Source organism: Ochotona curzoniae, unplaced genomic scaffold (genome assembly GCF_017591425.1).
Source record: "Ochotona curzoniae isolate NIBS_2020 unplaced genomic scaffold, NIBS_Ocur_1.0 contig_291, whole genome shotgun sequence".
Classification (NCBI taxonomy): Eukaryota; Metazoa; Chordata; class Mammalia; order Lagomorpha; family Ochotonidae; genus Ochotona; species Ochotona curzoniae.
Window position 1 is genome coordinate 4701544 of NW_024465649.1, and position 20055 is coordinate 4721598.

The following is a 20055-nucleotide window of genomic DNA, read 5'->3' on the forward strand; positions in this document are numbered from 1 at the left end:
CTGGGCTCGGAGAACGTGTTGGGGACACAGAAACAGTTGACTTCAAACAAAAGGCATGGAGTTAAGGGCTTACTACGGGCTCAGTATCTGTGCTTCCCGAGGTAGTGGCTCAGCTTCTCTGAGCAATTTCCTTCTTTCTTAAAACGGGGACAGTAACTTCCAAGCTGTGTGAAGATTCAGCGCTTGAGTAGGCATCACTAAGCAACGAGTATTACTGTTACTTCTGCAGAAGAAAGGCCTTTACCAGCTGTCTTTCTATGAGAAATCAACGTGTGTCCTCTAAGACCCCTTTCTCCCATGATCGAAGCAGAAAAACGGCTTCAACCTGCTCGGAGATGGGCCGCTGCAGGAACACAGACCCAGCCATCCAGGCCGGCAGGACAGAGCACTCCTGGGCAAAGCCCATCTTCCATTCCCTTCCCTTCCTTTTCGGGAAAGCCAAGCTCCCGCAAGGCGTTCAGTGATCTTATTTCCCCGTGTCTCGCCGCCGGCCCGCTCTGGCTTCTCTCCGCGTCCTCCAGGTCGTGCAGGCCCCGCGGCACAGAGACGGCCGAGACCGGCGTCTCCTTTCCTCCACGCCCCATTCTTCTCCTCAGCTCCCGCCGGCCTCAACCGCCTCCCGAAGCCCGGGCTCCCGCCACGATCGACGCTGGAAGGGGTGGGGGTGGAAGGAGCGGACGGCTGGGGTGGGGGGGGGCGGGGTGGTGGAGCGGCTTTTGTGGTGCGCGCCTCTAAGGAGCATTACGGCGGGGCTCGTTCCCGGCTCCGGCCGCCAGCCCCAGCCTCCCGGGTCCGGAGCCCGGACTGGCGGAGGCCGCGAGGGAGGGAGGCGAGAGGAGGCACGCGCCCGCCGCTCCGCGCCCAGCCCGCCGCCTCAGCAGCCATGGCCGAGCGCCGCGCCTTCGCCCAGAAGATCAGCAGGTAAATCTCAGGCGTGGGGCGCGCCGCCGCAGCCGGAGGAAGAGCCCGAGAGTCGTCCTGGGCCGGGCCTTGGAGGCGGGTGGGTGTGGCGACGCCGGCGCCGGGATCCCAAGGACCGGGCTTTGCGGTTGTGGCGGACACCGCCAAGGCCTCGCGCCACCTTCCCATCTCGGCCTGGAGCCCGGGTGGGCTGGCGGAGCCTCCGCCCGGGGACGCTGAGGGCCGCGGACGGGCGCGCCCGCCCCCGCCGGCTGCTGGGCGGCCCGGGCCTGGAGTTTTCGCGGTGTTTCTGGAAGGGCGGGTGGGGGAGCTGGTGGGCAGGCGGGCGCTTCTCAGATTCTTTGTGTCCCCACCCCCGGGCTGGCCGGGGGGTTGGGGGGCCGCCGCGGCGTTTCGCCCCCACCTTGCTTCCCGCCCACCCCTCTTGGGTCCCTCGGGAGGGTGCGGGGGTCCGCCCTCCTCTGCTGCAACAAAAGGAGCAACGCGTGTGAGAGCCGGGAGTGGGAGGCCGCCGCTCCTCCACGCCCGTCGCCTCCTGCAGAAACCTGACAGCACCCCGCGTTGCACCCCGGGGCTGCGCCCGGCGCACAGGGGGCTTGGGCACTCGGGGGTGGAAACCTGCGTGGCCACAATGAAAAGTTGAGAGCTGTGGTGTGCTCCTTTGGCGTGCAGCAGCCAGATCTTGATCTCTGCTGTGAATTTCGCTGTGTGCCAGTGTGTCTCCCGGCCCCGAAGGAACCGGGATGATGGCGAGGGTGGGTTCTTTATAGTTGTGATTTAGGGGGGTCTGAAAGGACGCAGAGAGGTCTGCGAGACGTTTGTCACCCCCTTTCCCCCAGGTTGCGTTCGAGCGGAGGAATCTAATCTTTGTAAGCTTTCTTTGTGCGAAGTACTTCTGTGCAAGGCCCTGGACGTTTTTGCTTTTAATAAAACCAAATTTCTGTGAATTATGGTGTCCCAAGAAAGGAAACGTCTGAGTGACCCCGCCCCCGCCCCGTCCCTGCTTCTTTTGCATAACTACATTATGTGGCTCTGAATCTTGGACATTCCTTCAAGGTTTTAAAGATCCTTTCTTCACTGCTCTATTTCCAGTGTTGCTCTCTGTAGGCTCATTTTTTTTTTTTTATTATAAACTTCTTGATGCAAGTTTCATGTCTTTTTTTTTTTTTTTTTTTGAGCTTTAAAAAACGTGTTTCACTTTTTTCCTTAAGGGACAATGTAGCATGTTGTGGAGCCCATGGGTCCTCTGCCAGACTGTGCCTTGGGTTCTAACAGTTACTTTCTGACTTGCAACATGGGACAGGTTGTTGCAACTTTCATGTTTCCTCATCTGAAAAATGGGGATGATGGTAGTAGCCAGCTCATAGTATTGTAGGGAACATTAAGTGGCATAATTTGTGTAAGGAGCATGGTCTCTATTAGCCGTCATTGAGCTGCCGTAATAATGAGTATATCCAAAATGCTGAGATAGAGAGAAAGTTATTGCCATAACGGTCTTATATCTGAGGGCAGTGCTAGTTTTAAAAAGGTGTTTTAGTTGATGATTTTGTAATACTAATATCTCTTTAGTAGAATTAAAGTTTTTTCTGAAAACATTGTGCTGGCCAGTGTATATTAGGGGGTTAGATACTAAATATATATGAGAAGTCGTAAGAAAGTTTATGGGAAATATGTATTGGGAAAAAAACTATGAAAGGATTTCAAGCAAAGTGTGTGTGTTTTGCATCAGATGCGGTCATATCTTTTAAATCTATCTTCCATGCACTTTTGGAAGTACCCTTGTACCATGTCTTGATGTAGTTAGTTTCAGATGGGAAAGGACAAACGGTAAGAAAAATAACTGAGACACACAGATCAACACAAAATACAAGTAAGGATACCTTATGAAGTTACAAAATCAAGGCAGTGTGGGCAAAGATGCATGCATTAATTGGAGAAACGTTAGGAAGTAGTGGTTAGGACTGGGCATGGGAGGGGAGGAGACTGAGGCTTTTGAAATGATGGTTAGGCTCCGGTGCATGTGGCAGCCATTGCAGCATGGGAGGAAGAAGTGTTGGAGAGTGGGAAATGGAAGTTGGGAAGAGACGATGATTCAGTTTTGCAGATGTTGATTTTGAGGGACTCGTGAGTCATTCAAAGAGAAGCATTTGTGAGATTGTTGGTGCAGGCTTTAAGGCCCAGAAGAAATATTGGAGCTCCAGATTTGGGAGGCCTCAACAGTAGACTGTAGGTGAAGCCGGGGGAGTTGATGAAGCTTTTGGGGAGAAAACACAAATTTAACGTGGATGGAAAGCTGAGGACAGAGCTGTTCATGGCCATGCAACCTGCTTACTGTGAATCAAAGATTCTTTCCTCCCTGTAACCAAACGATTGAATAATGCTTGTGAAAAAATTGGTTGCTGTGCTTCCTAGTTTCCTATGAGAGGGAGAATAGTGCAAATTTTTTGGAGAAGGACTGGACTTGACATGGTCACAGTGCCAGTCAGTGAGTAAATATGAGTGAGTTCTTTGCCTCTGCTTTGCTTTTTAAAATCTAAAATGGAAAAATTAGTAAGATTTAACCTGTCAGGGTGTTGGGAAAATGAACTAAATCAGTACCTCTTCAGTGCTTGGGACAGTACTTTCTTTGAAAGGGCCTAGCAACTATCAGCTACTTTAAAGACTATCCTATTTATACTGTAGTTTAGGGCCTGTTCTTGGAAGTGATAATCTTTTCCATGATATACACATATGACATTTGTTGTCTGTAAAAAGCCTGCTGCTATGTGAAACTTCATATATATATATACATATATATATAAATAGTTCCTGACTGTTCAGATCCTTTAAAAATAATTCTACTCATCTCTTTTCTGGCTCAGTTAATTTTTAGCCCTTTGAAGTTGTAATTTGGTGATTCTGAAAGCTCTATTTTTTTTTTGTATCACTGATTATTCTGCTTGCTTTAACTAGCCATAGAGAAGCAGCATGTATATTTTGTCCACATTAAGCAGTTGCCTCTTGTCTATTCTTCCTGCTTTTTGAGAACAGGGTCCATAGAACTATGCTCTCTCCCTCTTTTTTTCCATTCCTTTTTTCTTTTTTTCTTGAAAAGTCAGGTTTAGAGAGAGGAGAGCAAGAAAGATCCTGTGTCCATTGATTCACTCCCCTAGTAACTGCATTGACTGGAGCTAATCTGATCTGAAGCCAGGAACCAGGATCCTCCTCTGGGCCCCTCCCACAGGTGCAGGGTACCAAGGTCTTGGGCATCCTTCAGTGCCCTCCTAGGCCACAAATAAGCAGCTGGATGGGAAGAAGAACAGCCGGGACTCAAACTGGCACCCACATGGGATCCTGGCACATACAAGGTTAGGATCTAGCTGCTAGGCCATTGTTTTGGGCCCTAGAATTAAAAAAAATTTTTATTTAGTTTAATTGCAAAGTCAGATTTACAGAGAGAAGGAGAGACAGAAAGATGTCACATCCACTAATTCACTCCCCAGGTAGCTACAACTGCTGGCACTGAGTTGATCTGAAGTCAGGAACCCAGAGCTTCTCTTGGGTCTCCTATGCAGGTGCAGGATCCTAAGGCTTTGGGCCGTCCTCTCTGCTTCCCAGGCCACAAGCAGGGAGCTGGATGGGAAGCAGGGCTGCTGGGACATGAACCAAAGCTTGTATGGGATCCTGGTGTTTGCAAGGCAGAGATTTAGCTATCATGCTGGGCCCATGGAATGTTGACTACAAATTAATGCTGTAGGATTTTGTTTTAGTTGTCTTATCCTATCACTTGATATTTATTTGAATAGTCTCTCATTTGAGTATACTCAAAGCACTTTTTGCTATGTTGTATTCGTAACCCTAGGAGGCAGAAAGATACAGTAAAGAATATAGGTTGTGGGGTTACATGGCCCAGGTTGAAGTTCTGCCTCCACTACATAATTGCTATTGATCCAATCTGTATCTTGGTTTTCTCATCAGAAAAATGATGGTGAAAAGCCCTATAAAGTTATATTAAAGATGAAATGAGTTATTATCCATGAAACACTTGGAACTGTGCTGAAACTTAAGGGTTTAAAAAATGTTAGCTACTACTATTATTAGCTATTATCATTATTAATCCTATATTTATCATTGTTGTGCTTATAATTATTCAAGTGAGAATTTAAGGTCTAGAAAGACTGAAGTTATTTGCTTAAATTGATCTAAATGGGCTTGCCCTCTGATATCAGATCTTCAAGATTTAAAAATTCTATGTATTTCATTTTAAATGTATACCTAAAGAGGGATCTTCAGTTTTCTGGTTCACTCCCCAAATGGCCTTATAGGCCAAGGCTGGGCTAAGCCAAAGCCAGGGCCTCCACCTGGGCCTCACACATGGGCGGTGGATTCAAGCACTTGAAGTGTATGCTGCTGCTTTCCCAGGCACATGAACAGGGAGCTGAATCAGAAGTGGAGCAGCTGACTCATCAGCCTGCACCTACAGAATGACAGTAGTTTAACCCCCAGCACCACAATGCCAGCCCCAGATCTTAATAGTCTTTATCTGACTATATTCTGTGATAGGCCCAGGTTTGTTTGTTTTCTTGCTTCCTTCCTTCCTTTCAGATTTATTTGAAAGGCAAAATTAAAGACTGAGAGAGAAAGTGGGGGAGAGAGATCTTCCATCCACTATCTAAATGGCCACGATGATTATATCTGGGCCAGCTTGAACCCGGGAGTCAGGAGTTTCATCTGGGTCTCCTGTGTGAGTGCAGGGGCCCATGTGCTTGGGCCATCTTCCACAACTTTCTTGGTGTATCAGCACTGAGCTGGATTGGAGGTGGGGTGTTCCTGTGGCATGCCAGTGTCACACAATGCTGCAGCACAAGCTTGATCCAAGATTTTCTTTATTTTTTTATTCTTATTGGAAAGTCAGATTTACAGAGAGAAGGAGAGACAGAGAGCAAGATCTTCCATCCTGGTTCATTTCCCAAGTGGCCTCAATGGCTCGAGCTGCTCTGATCTGAATCCAGGAGCTTTTTCCAGGTTTCTCATGCTGGTGCAGGGTCCCAAGGCTTTGGGCCATCCCCCACTGCTTTCCCAGGCCATAAGCAGAGAGTTGAAAGGGAAGTGGAGCACCTAGAATATGAACTGGTGCCCATATGGGATGCTGGTGCATTCAAGGTGAGAACTTTAATCATTAGGCTACTGCTCCAGGCCCAGTTCAAATTTTCTAACAATGATTGTCAGCATCCCCAAAACTACACCTATTTTCTTAGTTATTTCCTTTGTCAACTGGAAATATGTACATATATACTTTTGCTGCCCAAGAAGCAGAATTTAATGAAAAGCTTTTGTTAGATCTTTATTTCTGAGGCAAAATTTATGTGGGGATTTCCCAGATTTTGGCTTAACACCTCAGTTGTTTTTGGTCTTGTATCTGTTGGGCAGGGAGCCACAGTCTTTCAGTCTGCAAGATCTACTTTTTTCAGTTCCTAGTTTTGAATACATGGAATTTTCAGTCTGTTGTATCCAGCTGACCAATTTTAGTACTGCTTATCAGTCTGCTTGCTCCTAAGCTGTGGAGTTGTGATAGAATAGTCCAGAGTCGGAGTCTTGTTAATTGCTGTCTTCTCATTTGAGATGATGTTACTTCAAATGATTTCTTGTTTCCTTTAAATTTTACTGAAATACTTGAAACTAACATGAATTGTTCATTTTAATATCTGCATATGAGCCTGAGATTTGTTCCTAAAACCTTGCCATTTTGTGGTAACTTGATATGCAGGTCTTATGACCTTTCCTACAAACTAGTTCAATCTATTCCTTTATAGGGATCTTCTTTGTAAGTCATATGACTTAGATCCTGAAACAAAGAACTCTTGTGGGCAGTGGAATCCTTGACTTGTTTTTTCCCCCAGATTCTTCCCTCTGAGTATGAAAAAATGCCCAGTGGAGGCATAAATGTGCATAGGAAGGCATGATTTGTTTAAGTCATGGCAAATAACTACATGCAAGGTGGGGTGGTGCCGGAGTCCAGCTCCCGCCGAGTTCGGAGCTCGCGTGGAGTCGGCGATAAAGAAAGACACAGACACAGACACTTGATGCATTCTCACCACAGCCCAAGAAAAAACTGTCCTTTTTATTTTCTCAAAACCCTTCTCAAGCTTCTGCACAAGCAACTATTCTATTTTTTTTCTTTTCAAAATTAAGGGGGCATGTACAAACATTTGGTCACTCCGTCTGCACTTCAAGGCTAAGCAGATGCTCCTAAAGATAATTCTGCAAAATACTGTATTCATATTCTTCAAAGCAAGCCATTATTTATTCTTCAACAGTAGCCATGGAGCAACGGCCAGGACTCCAAGGCCAAGGCACATGTGATTACCTGCTAATCAGTAGTACTTTCCCACCACATTTCTACTTCTACATTTTACTCATCGTTTAATGGGAAAATAGGTTACAAGAGAAAAAACCTAAAATCTAAAACAGAAACTTCAAATGTTAAATCTCCCTACAACTATAGACTCCTACAACCCCATAAACAATAAGACAATAATCAAAGCATTTTTCTTTAATAAAAGCATCCTTAATTCCTCTAGTTAAAAATTATAAAAGCGGCTAAAACAGTTACATTTTCTGTATTCCAAAAAAATTGCAAAGACAGGCTAGTCTTTGAGATAACAATAACTATAATTATTGCCATAGCAGTTTCAGCTCTCACTCCCATCACTTGCATTAATATTTAGGATATTTTCAAGCCCCTTCCCAGAAGGTGTGCTACATGTCTGGGCCAAATTCTAAGACAATGGTTAAGTACCCAATAAGGTGTCCAAAAATGGCATGGGCTTAATTGTACTCCTGTGCACAGTTAAAGGCCCACTCACCAAGATATTATCAAAAACATTAACTCTCAAGCTCACATTGGTGATAAAAGCCCATCCCACAGGGGCAAACAATGCCTCAATAGATTACAGAATTCTTAGTGGGGTGCCTGAGTGTCCATGCAAAAAGGTGGTGAAACTGTGTCAAGGTGGTCAGAGAGAAATCCGCTGGGCCTTGCCTAACAGCTAGAAGCTCCTCCGGGCCTTGCCACACAGGGGAGCTGTTCTCTTCACACCTTCATGCCATCCACACCCACTGCACGGACCCCAGCAGGGTGGGGTGTTGTGGTCTAGATTTGGGTTTAATATTTACTTCGTAGGTTCTTGCCCCTTATTTTAAAAAGCATTTTAAATACAGACATTGACATAGCTTAAGAAATGGAACCAGTGGATGGAGGATCTTTTCTGAAAATCTTTTCTGTAAATCTGATCTGCCTTTCCAATAAAAATAAATAAATCTTAAAAAAAAAAAAAGAAAGGAAAATGGTAAGGTTTATTCACAAGGTGAGGAATACAGGCGTAAGTGAGCAGTGTTCAGGTAGAGCGAGCCAGGAAGGGAAAAGGGGACCAGAGATTGTTACCTTCCCTCAGAATCCACGGAAAGCAAGGGAGCTGCGGGTCATGCCAGAGGCCGGGAACCAAAGATGTGTGATGAGAAGAGAGAGCGAGCCCCTCCCTAGTACAGGCTTTTAAGGGGGCTGGAGAAGAGGGTGGTTACACACAACACTACCCACCCCCCAGGTCCCAGGTAATGATGGGTAGGCGTCCTTTGACTCACAAGTGGGCAAAAAGAATAACACAAGCTGGGTAGGCGTGGCTTCTGAACTTGTGACCCTGTACTGGCTGCCTGCCTAAAATGGAGACAGATCTGCAAACTAGAGGAAAAACCCTTCACAAAGAATTCTTACATCCCTCGATAAGATCGTTTTTATACCATCTGGAGGCTTGTGGGTGATGTCTGGGCTGGAGCTTAACTGATTGTTAAAAAGGGGCTTCGGGAGATGGGGCTTGGGTGGCACTTATTTCCGTACTTTTTATTTCGGAAATATTGAAAGTGTTGGAACCTGCCACCTGTGGCACTGGCATCCTACTTGAACATTAGTTCAAGTCCTGTCTGCTCTATCTCTGATTCAGCTACCTGCTAATGTACTTGGGAAAATGGATGAAGATGTCCCAAATGAAGGACCTGGAAGAAGTTCCTGGCTCCTGACTTCAGAGTAGCCCAACTCTGACCCTTTAGGAGTCAGAGTTGGCCATTTAGGAGATGAACCAGTGGATGGAAGATTTCTGTCTCTCCTTCCCTCTCTCTGTAACTTTCCAATAAAATAAATAGAATAAAACAAAATAATAGCGTTGTCATGGTCAGGTACATAATGGGAGTGGGCGTGTCTCCCACGATAATTTTGTTATAATGACATTATGATAACCTAAAAAGCAGGGAAGACAGGGACCACACCTTATTGGAGGTTTCCAGCTAGCACTGGATCTAATTGTAACACAGTAGTGGCTGCAGTTTCCTTTGCTCAGAAAAGAGGATGAAATTTGTTATTCACCAAAGGCAGCCTGGATGATGCACTAAGAGGGACAGGAGCTTGATTCACTGAACGGGAGTTGTCACAGGGTCACCTGGGCTGGCCAGACCTGTCCAAAGGCGCTTTTGAAAACCTGGGAATGCCTGAAACAGTCAGTAGGTGAACTGCGTGGCCCCGCAGGTGGCCTAAAGCACCACTGGATGTTGGGCTGGGGCCAGCAGACCTCATCTCCTCCCTTTGTCCACTTACCTCCCCTGGCGGAAACATTGCTGCTGGCATTTCTAGCGAGCAACCAGCTGATTTTTTCTTTTCTAGTCTCATTTCTTCCATGTATCTGGTGTGGTCACAACAGCTTCTGACTTGTCATCCGCATCAGTCCTTGGATTACGTGGAAACTCTTGAGGGCTGAGAACCTTTGGTTTCTTTGCCCCCTTCATCACTGATTGTATGAGTTACCTTTAAAAAAAGTGCTCCCCTTATTAAAAACAGGTTTGTTTAAAGGGAAGAGGGAAGGAGGATAGGATGGAGGGAGGAGCAGAGAAATTGATTTTTTAAAAAGGCTTTTATTTTCATTGAAAGGCACATATACATAGAGGAGAAGAGACAAAGAGGAAGATCTTCTGTCTTCTGTTCGATGGTTCGCTCCCTAAGCAGCTGCAGCGTCTGGAGCTGAGCCAACTGAAGCCAGGAGCCAGGAACCTCCTCCACGTCTCCTGTGCGGGTGCAGGGTCCCAAGGCTTTAGGCTGTTCTTGACTGCTTTCCCAGGCCACAGGCAGGGAGCTGGATGGAAAGCGGGGCTGTTGGGACTAGAACTGGTGCCCATATGGGATCCTGGTGCGTTTAAGGCGAGGACTTTAGCACTAGGCTGTTGCGCTGGGCCCAAGAAATTGATTTCCCAAGTGCTGCCCCTTAAGGGTGGCCCTCAAGTTCTGTCATTTTAACCCCGTTTTTCAAAGCCGTTCGATGATAGGCCTGGGTCTTGACTCTGGTACTTGGCACCGACTCGCTGGGGGCACTGGATACATTCACAGTGCCTAAAGAATGCTGCCTGGAGATCTGTTTCATTGCTCTCTACAGTCATAGCTCAGGCAGTTTTTGCCTCCTTAATTTTAGATGTGTTGCAGAGTAAGTCTTGCTGCTGTGCAGCTATCATTGTGGGGTTCTGTTCAAGAGTAGTATTTAGGGGCTTATTACAATGCTAAATCAAACTCCTGCTTGTATTTTAAGGACATCTAAGGTCTGGTCCTTCCCTTATTGATTTATTTTTAGTTTATTTTGTCCTCCAGTCTAGATTTATCCATTAAATCCCACAAATGCCATATTATTTTCCATCTCTGTATTTTTTTCTTTTTCCTTTTTATTTATTGATTTTTATTGGAAAGGCAGATACACAGAGAGAAGATCTTCTGTCCAATGATTCACTCCCTAAGCAGCTGCAATGGCTGGTGCTGAACCACTCTGAAGCCAGGAGCCAGGAACTTATTTCCAGGTCTCCCACGTGGGTGTAGGATCCCAAAGCTTTGGGCTGTCCTTGACTTTTTTCCCAGGCCACAGGCAGTTAGCTGGATGGGAATTGGGTCACGGGATAAGAACAGCTGCCCGTATGGGTTCCTGGCATGTTGAAGTGAGAACCCTAACCTGTACCCTATCGTGCTGGACCCTGTTTTTTTTTTTTTTTTTTTTTTTTTTAAATTTTATTCTCTCTACAAAGTCAGATATACAGAGAGGAAGAGAGACAGAGAGGATCTTCTGTCCATTGATTCACTCCCTAAGTGAGCACAATGGCCGATGCTATGCCGATCCGAAGCCAGGAGCCAGGAGCTTCTTCTAGGTCTTTCACACGGGTGCAGGGTCCCAAGCCCTTGGGCCGTCCTCGAGTGCATTCCCAGGCCACAGGCAGGGAGCTGGATGGGAAGTGGAGCTGCCAGGATTAGAACCAGTGCCCATATTGGATCCCAGCACGTTCAGGGTGAGAACTTTAACTGCTAGGCCACTGCGCCAGGCCCTGTTTTTTTTCTTTTTAATACATCATTTTGTTTCTAAATCTTACCCGTTCTTCAGATGACTTCTATCCACCATCCTGACTTTTGAGGTTTTTCTGGCTTTGTGCCACCTATGAATATATTCCTAAGTAATATAGTTTTTTTTTCCTGGCATTTAAATTATTAAAATAGAATTGTATGTTTGCCTTTTTGTCTTTTGCTCAAAATTATATTTGTGGGTTTTATTGAGGATATTATGAGTAATTAAAGTTTTTACATTTTCATTGCATTATAGTATTTGATTATATATGTCACAGTTTATTTTACAGTAGATGAGCATTTGTATTGTTTGAGGTTCTTATTATTAGAAACAGTATTCCTTTGTCTATATAGGAAGGCCTTTAAAATGCTTACGAAATGTGTTATGGAAATAGTTACTATGAGACAAGCTAACCATGGATTTCAGAATTTGTGCATCTAAATTAATTTATCTTTTAACTCCATTTTTTTTTTCTAACCAAAGGAGTTTCTTTAGGGAATGATTGGTCATTGTAGCACTTTTGCTTATTGTCTGATTTATTAGATAATGTCAGGCTTTTCTGAAGTCTGTAGAAATTTGCTCCTACAACAGTGTTTCTTGGGCCTGGCGCGTTGGCCTACTGGCTAAAGTCGTCACCTTGAAAGCACCAGGATCCCATATGGGCGCCAGTTCTAGTCCCAGCTGCTCCACTTCCCATCCAGCTCCCTGCTTGTGGCCTGGGTAAGCAGTCAAGAACAGCCGAAAGCCTTGGGACCCTGCACCTGTGTGGGAGACCTGGAGGAGGTTCCTGGCTCCGGGCTTTGGATTGGCACAGCACTGGCCGTTGCAGTCACTTGGGGAGTGAATCAATGGACGGAAGATGTTCCTGTCTTCCTCTCTGTATATCTGACTTTATGATAAAAATAAAATAAATCTTTAAAACAAACAAACACAAAAACAGTGTTTCTTTATACTGTTGCCATATTTTGGTATTGTCAGCTCTTTCATTTTTTCCTAGCTGTTGGAATCATAATATGATCTTATAAAAATTTCATTTTTTGTGTGTTTTGTTTTGTTAGTTTATTGACCATTTTAATTTCCTCTTTTGTAAATTGCCTATTTGAATCTTTTGTAGTTATTCACTGTTGTTTTATCCCTTTATGTTTTCTTAGTGATTTTGTGTGGGTACTTCATATGTAATCAGTATTATCAGTCATTTATTATTTCTTTAACAAATATATTTTCCTATGCTGAGATTTTTTTCAGTTTAATGGAGTCTTTTAAAAACTGTATGTATCAGTTTTAATGCAGCTTATTAATCCTTTAAAATGATGTATGTATTTATGAGGGAGAAATTAAGAGAGATAAAGATAATTCTCGGGCCCGGCGCGGTGGCGCAAGTGGTTAAGGTCCTTGCCTTGCACGCCCGGGATCCCATATGGGTGCCGGTTCTAATCCCGGCAGACCCGCTTCCCTTCCAGCCTGTGGCCCGGGAAAGCAGTCGAGGACGGCCCAAAGCTTTGGGACCCTGCCGCGTGGGAGACCTGGAAGAGGCTCCTGGCTTTGGATCGGCGTAGTATCGGCCATTGCGCTCACTTGGGGAGTGAATCATCGGACAGAAGATCTTCCTCTCTGTCTCTCCTCTCTGTATATTCGCCTTTCCAATAAAAAAATAATAAAAATAAATCTTTAAAAAAAAAAGAATGTTTAAAAAAAAAAGATAATTCTCCATCTTCTTGTTCATCCTCCAGATGTCTGTAAGAGCTGGGGCTGGACCATTGCCATGACCTGCCCATAAACAAGAGGTGAAAAACATGGTCCAGGTCTCCCATAAGGCTGCTGGGAACTCAATTACTTGAGTCATCTCTGCTCCCAGAGTGTACAGCTGGCACTGGGAGCCAAACCTAGGCACTCTGGTGTGGGACATATTTTTTTTTTTTACTTTTTGATAAAATTTTTTTAAGTTTTATTTATTTTACTTGAAAGGGTGACAGAAAAAAGAAGGAAGGAAAGAAAGAGAGGGAGGGAGGGAAGGAAAAAAAAGGGGGGAAAAGAGAGAGAGGGAGGGAGAGAAGGATGGAAGGAGGGAGAGAAAAATGGAAGGAGGGAGAGAAAAATGGAAGGAGGAGAAAGGGAGGGAAGGCTTCCATCTGCTGATACACGTCCCAAATAGCAGCAGTGGCCAGAGCTGAGCCATTCTGAAGCCAGGAGCCTGGAACTTCTTCTGGGTCTCCTACACTCCTACACTGGATGCAGAGGCCCAAGGCATTGGGCCGTCCTTCCCTGCTTTCCTAGGACGTAACAGGGAGTATGATCAGAAGTGGAGCATACTAATGCTGTTTTTGTTAACTGTTTTTGTTGGTGGATCTTTTTCTGGATCTCTCTCTCTTTTTTTTTTTCACACTGATCTAGTTGTAGATTTTTCACCAATAATTTGTGATTTTAATTATAATCAACCTTGAGATTTGGTAGACCAGTTCCTTCCACTTTGATAAGTTACTTTGGGTGTTCTTAGCCCTTTGAATTTCTGTGTAAATTTTAGATCTAAGAAAACCTCAGACTGTTAGGATTTGATTGGAATTGCATTGAATGAACACATCAACCTGGGGGAAAATAGTATCTTTTTAGTATTGAGTTTTCGATCTAGTATCCATAGTGTGTTTCCATTTGTTTTGATCTTATATTGGATGATGAAGTTTTATAGTTTTCTCAAGGCCATAAAGCTCCTGCATATCTTTTGTTACATTTATTTCTAGGTGTACAACAGTTTTATATGCAGCTGTGCTTTTTACAGTTCTTACTAATTGTAAACATGTGTTTGTGAGTTTCTTTGTGTTTTCTGTGTAGACAACCATATCATCTGGAAATCATGAGTATTTGTTCCTTTCTAGCCTTTATACTGAGTAATGTTTTGTCTTGGTTCGCAGACTGTTACCTTTAATTACCGTGCAGATTATTACCATTTCTGTTCAACACCATTTTAATATTGAACATCTTTGTTTTGTTTATGGTCTTAAAGGGGAGACATTATATGTTTCATTATTAAATCTAATATTTACTGAGGGTTTTTTAGATAGTCTTTTAATCTGGGTTTCCTGGAAAACAGCTTGAGATAAGGATTACAAATTAATGCTTTGTCTGGGAAGCACAGTCTCAGGACATCAGGAACCAGGGCAGAGGAAAGTGAGGCAGAGCAGACAGGAAACAATGTAAGAGGCTGTGGAGTGTCTCCTGGCCACTGCTGCACAGAGAACGGGGCAGAGGTGATTTGACAGATGCACTTGCTGGGCACACAGGCCATCTCTGGACAGAGGCAGTGTCTAAGGTCAGCAGATGGCAGTGTGGAAAAAGAAAATGTACAGCCTACCTTCTGCCTGTCTAGAAAATTAACTTCTCTTTGCACTGTTGCAGCCTCACGGGATATCTTAATACTTTTTCAGCTTCTCACCCAAGGTATCTTTTGGTTGTAAGTGACAAGAACTCAGATTTGCAGACACACAAAAAATGTTAGTTCATGTAGTTACTGCATCTGTCCAGGGATATAGATGTTGGTGGTTGACCTGTTCATATCATAGATAAATTTTCTACAAAATGGTTACAGTAAGATTTGACAGACCAGGTTCAAAACCTGTCAGAATTATATTGGCACAAAAGATGAAGTAATTCAGTTATTAGTTTTGGTCACATCACATGTCCTTGCGGAGCTGGTGACTGTGCTCAGGAGTATAGGGAGTCTGGCTCATCTTGGGTTGCATGCTGTTCTCTTCGGCTTAGAAGGGAAACATGCTGGAGTCGTCTCATTTCCCTCCAAATCTCACCAGAGCTCTTCACCAGAAACACAGAAATACTCCTACTAAAAGAGTCCTGGGCACATCAGAACAACTGATGTGTTTAAAATTAGTCATTTTAAATTCTGCATCACAGTAATTATTCAAATAGATGACTCTGTAGTCCGCTCTCCTACCTGCCAGTTAAATGGACTGGTGAGGCACAAAGAAAACCAGTATAACTTGCTAGCCAGGTGTTACTTCTCTGTCTCTTTTTTTTTTTTAAAGATTTATTTTTATTATTTTTTCATTGGAAAGGCGGATATACAGAGAGGAGAGACAGAGAGGAGAGACAGAGAGGAAGATCTTCTGTCCGATGATTCACTCCCCAAGTGAGCGCAACGGGCTGATACTATGCCGATCCGAAGCCAGGAGCCTCTTCTGGGTCTCCCACGCGGGTGCAGGGTCCCAAAGCCTTGGGCCGTCCTCTACTGCTTTCCCAGGCCACAGGCAGGGAGCTGGAAGGGAAGCGGGGCTGCCGGGATTAGAACCTGCGCCCATATGGGATCCCGGGCGTGCAAGGCGAGGACCTTTAACCACTTGCGCCACCGCGCCGGGCCCCTCTGTCTCTCTTTTTAAAGAATAGCATGGACCTTCCTGCCAAATCCTAGCTTTCCCAATGATTTCTGCCAGCTCCTAATTGTTAGATGTTTATTCTCATGTACTTGAAAAGACAGAGTGATACTTGATAGTAGCAGAGATACAGCTGGAGATAGGGATCTTCCACCCACTTCTTCACTTCTCAGATGCCTGCAGAATTAAGGCTGGGCTAGGAGCCTGGGACTCCATCTGGTCTTCCACATGATAGCAGGGGCCCAGACATTTGGACCATCACCTGCTGCCTTCGAGGATGTACTTAGCGGTAGCTGGGTTGGAAGTGAAATAGCTGGAATTCAAACTGGCACTGCAGTATGAGATGTGGGCCTCGTAAGTGGTGGCTTTACCTAGTGTGCTGTTAACTCCTGAGCCTGGGTTTCATTTTTGATTGCCTTTGCTTTCTTACATCTTATTCTGCATCTTGGGCCATGACACCAGAAAAATTCTACTAACTTCTTCACTCATCAACCGTTTAGTGATTTTCATAATGTTTACTCAAGGTACAGGGATGGTGATAGGAGGTCTCAAGGCTCAGAATTTTTTCTGGAGCTCCACTTCTTTCTTGTCGCTATCACTCTTTCTCTAAGAAGCTATTTCTTTTTCTTACCTTCATCGAGCAGTTCATCAAGGAACTTTTTTTTTTTTGAACAGTTTTATGAGGTATAATTTGCATACTATAAAATTAATATGTGTAATTAAATAATTTGGTGAATCATCATCCACAATCCAATATTAGAGCATTTCCATTCCCCTCCAATTTCTCTTGTGCCAGTTTGCCTTCATTTCTTATTTCTCACCCCCACACCCAAGCTGTTATATATAACACACTTTGAACATTTAGTTTCTTTGAGGTGTTGTGAATTGTCGCTAGGAACATTTATGATCACAGGTGTTCTTTCCTAACTTGTTGATTGTAGAACTGCGTCACAGGTTAAACTCTGATGAACTACCACATTATTCCGGGTGATCCGCCTCCCACTCCCACTCACAGTGTGTAAGGGTTCAAATTCTCCACTTACTTGCCAAGATTTTTGATCGTAGATATTCTAATGAGTGTAAAGTGGTATTTTCATTTGCATTTCCCTAAAATATTTTTCATGTCTAGATTGGCTGTTTACATAGCTTCTTTGATATCCATTCAGAACTTTTGTTCATTTAAAAATTTTTTATTAACTTGCTTTAGAGTTAGAGGTTTTAATATGTTATGGATTCATTTTAAAAATAGTTTAGACTACCCGAAAAAAGCCAGGTTCAGCAAAATTATGTTTCAACACTATAAACAGCTAAATATTGTAATGAAAATAGACACGAGACAGCTGAATAGTAATCTATAGCCATTTTAAGATGTATAGAACCCTTTGTCTATAACTAAAATTGAAATGTCAATGAAGTAGTCACAGGATGTGGTTAAGAACTTGCATTTTTTTAAAACATATTGAATACTCAATGCTATGTTAATTAATTCCATAATGTTATAAATTGTTGTTGATGTTATGTTGGGGCTTTTAATTGATCGGGATGATACTCTGCTGGCTCTATCTTCAGACCAGAGATGGTCTCCCCAACAAGCCATTGAACTTCTCTGGACAATAAGATGCTGGACTCTGCTTGGTATATGCTTGCAATGAAAGAATCTCAACTGAACTTGAACTGTAATACTGCAACAAGGTGGAGGAATCCACCATGGGGGGAGGGCTTTGGGGAGGGGTGGGGAGAACCTCAGTACCCCTTAAAACTGTGTCACATAGTGCAATGTAATTTAAAAATATATATATAATTATGGAATATATATGAGTTCTTTAAGACTTATTTATTTTTACTGGAAAGACAGATCTGCAGAGAGAAGGAGAAACAGAAAGATCTTCTGTCTGCTCTTTCACTCTGAGTGAATACAATGGCCGGAGCTGAGAGGATCCAAAGCCAGGAGCCTTTTCCAGGTCTCCCACATGGGTGCACGGTCCCAAGGCTTTGGGCCATTCTCTATTGCTTTCCTAGGCCACAAGCAGGAAGCTGGAAGAGAACTGGAGCACCCAGGATATGAACTGGTGCCCACATGGGATTATGGCGCATGCAAGGGGAGGACTGTAGGCATTAGGTGTATAAATAATTAAAAAATGTTGTTTTCTGTCTTACTTTTCATTTTTATAATAGTGGCCTTAGTGTCACAAATGTTTTTCGCTTTTTTTAAAAATCATTTTTATGTTTTAGGATTCTTCACCTAATACTTGGTCATGAAGTTTTTTTTTTTGAAAAGTGTTAAGTTTTAGTTCTTCTGTTTTAATTTATGTTCTACTTTGCATTGATATATGTGTGTGTGCACACATGTGTGTGCAATATGAGGATCTCAATCTATAGTTTGAATGTGATTATTTAGTTGTTACACAGTCTGGTGAAAAGAATCCTTGAGCCATTGTATCTTGCACCTTTGTAAAAAATCAGTTGACCGTGATACCATGTCACTCTAGTTGGGATAGTTACAATGAACAAGAAAAAAAAATTGCACATGCTTATGAGGATGTGGAGAAAGTGGAACTGCTACATTCTATTGGTGGGAAGATAAATTAGTCCAACCAAGTATGGAGGTTCCCCAGAGAACTGCTGGATATACAGGGAAACACAATGAAATCAGGCAGAGATAGCCTGCGCACTCATGTTTATTGAAGCGCTACTTATAGTAGCTAAGGCTTGAAATCAATTCAAATGCCCATCAGTGGATGAATTGATAAAGATAATATGATATTTATGCATAGTAGAATATTAGCCATAAAAAGAATGAGATCCTGTTGTTTGAGGCAACACGGGTAGAACTGGAGGATACTATTTTAAATGAATGTCAAGTAAAAAAAAATACAAAATTTTTTTTTCATATAAGAAAGCTAAAAAAGTTGGTTTCATAGCAGTTGAGAATAGAATCGAGGCTTACTAGGTTAGCAATAGTGGGGGATACATAGAAGTGCCAAAATGTGGTTACATTGAAGGAATAAGTTCTGCTGGTAGGGTGACTGTAGTTCACAACAATATAGAATTTCTCTCATAAAACGAAAAGGGCTGATGTTGTTGTGTTGTGGGGTAAGCTGCCACCTGTAGCTCTAGCATCCTGTAAGGGCATGTAAGCAACCAGTTTGCGACCCGGTTGTTTCCAATTTAGCTTCCCTACTGATATGCCTGGTAAGGCAGCAGAAGATGGTCCAAAGTCCTTGGGCACCTTCACCCACATGGGAGACCTGGGTTCCTGGCTGCCACCTGGCCTAGTTCTGGCTCTTGTCGCCATTTGGTTAGAGAATCTGAGGGTGGAAGACCTGTTTATCTGTCTTTCTCTTCTGTAATTCTGCCTTTCAAATCTGTCAATTAAAATACAGAAAAAAAAATATTCGATGGGCGCCGGTTCTAATCCCGGCAGCCCCGCTTCCCTTCCAGCTCCCTGCCTGTGGCCCGGGAAAGCAGCAGAGGACGGCCCAAAGCTTTGGGACCCTGCACCCGCGTGGGAGACCCAGAAGAGGCTCCTGGCTTCGGATCGACATAGCATCGACCGTTGCGCTCACTTGGGGAGTGAATCATCGGACAGAAGATCTTCCTCTCTGTCTCTCTTCTCTGTATATCCGCCTTTCCAATGAGAAAATAATAAAAATAAATCTTTTAAAAAAAATATTCGACTGTAAATGTGTTTCTTTTTTGGCACTGACTTCTATTTTGTTGATCTGTATGTCTATTCTTTTTTTATTAAGATTTATTTTATTGTTATTTTTATTGGAAAGGCAGATATACAGAGTGAAGGAGAAAGATCTTCCATCTGCTGGTTCACTCCCCAAGTAGCCTCAATGGCTGGAGCTGAGCCTATCTGAGCCTGTCAGGAGCCAGGAGCTTCTTCTGGGTCTCCCATGTGGGTGCAGGGTCCCAAAGCCTTCAACCATCTTCTGCTGCTTACCCAGGCCATAAGCAGGGAGCTAGATGGGAAGTGGAGCAGTTGGAATTAGAACTGGCGCCCATATGGGATTCCAAGCCTGCAAGCCAAGAACTTTAACCACTAGGCTACAGCGCCGGGCCCAGTACCACAATATTCTAATGATTGGTTCTTTATGTTAAATATTGAAATGTTTAAATCTGAGTTTTTCAACTTCTGTTTTCCAAAAATATTCTGGATATTCTAGATATTTTGTATATTTCCATGTACATTTTTGAATCAATGGAAAATTTGCAATTTCTGCAAGAATCTTCCTGATATTTTGATAGATTGTATTTAATTCATAGAATTGTCATCTGAATAACATTGAGTCTTCTGGTTCTTGAAAATAGAGTGCCTCTTCATTTATTTGGGTCTTATTTGATTTTTCTCA

At 43.6% G+C, this 20055-nt stretch overlaps 1 protein-coding gene across 1 annotated transcript in view; it reads left to right on the forward strand.

Moving 5' to 3' along the window:
* Positions 1–789: 789 nt before the first annotated feature.
* Positions 790–20055, forward strand: part of DOCK7 (dedicator of cytokinesis 7) — a 212183-nt gene continuing 192917 nt past the window's right edge. Inside the window, exon 1 of the mRNA XM_040978438.1 lies at positions 790–921. Coding sequence (XP_040834372.1) covers positions 884–921 — 38 coding nt within the window. The 5' untranslated portion in view covers positions 790–883. The remainder of the gene's footprint in view (positions 922–20055) is intronic.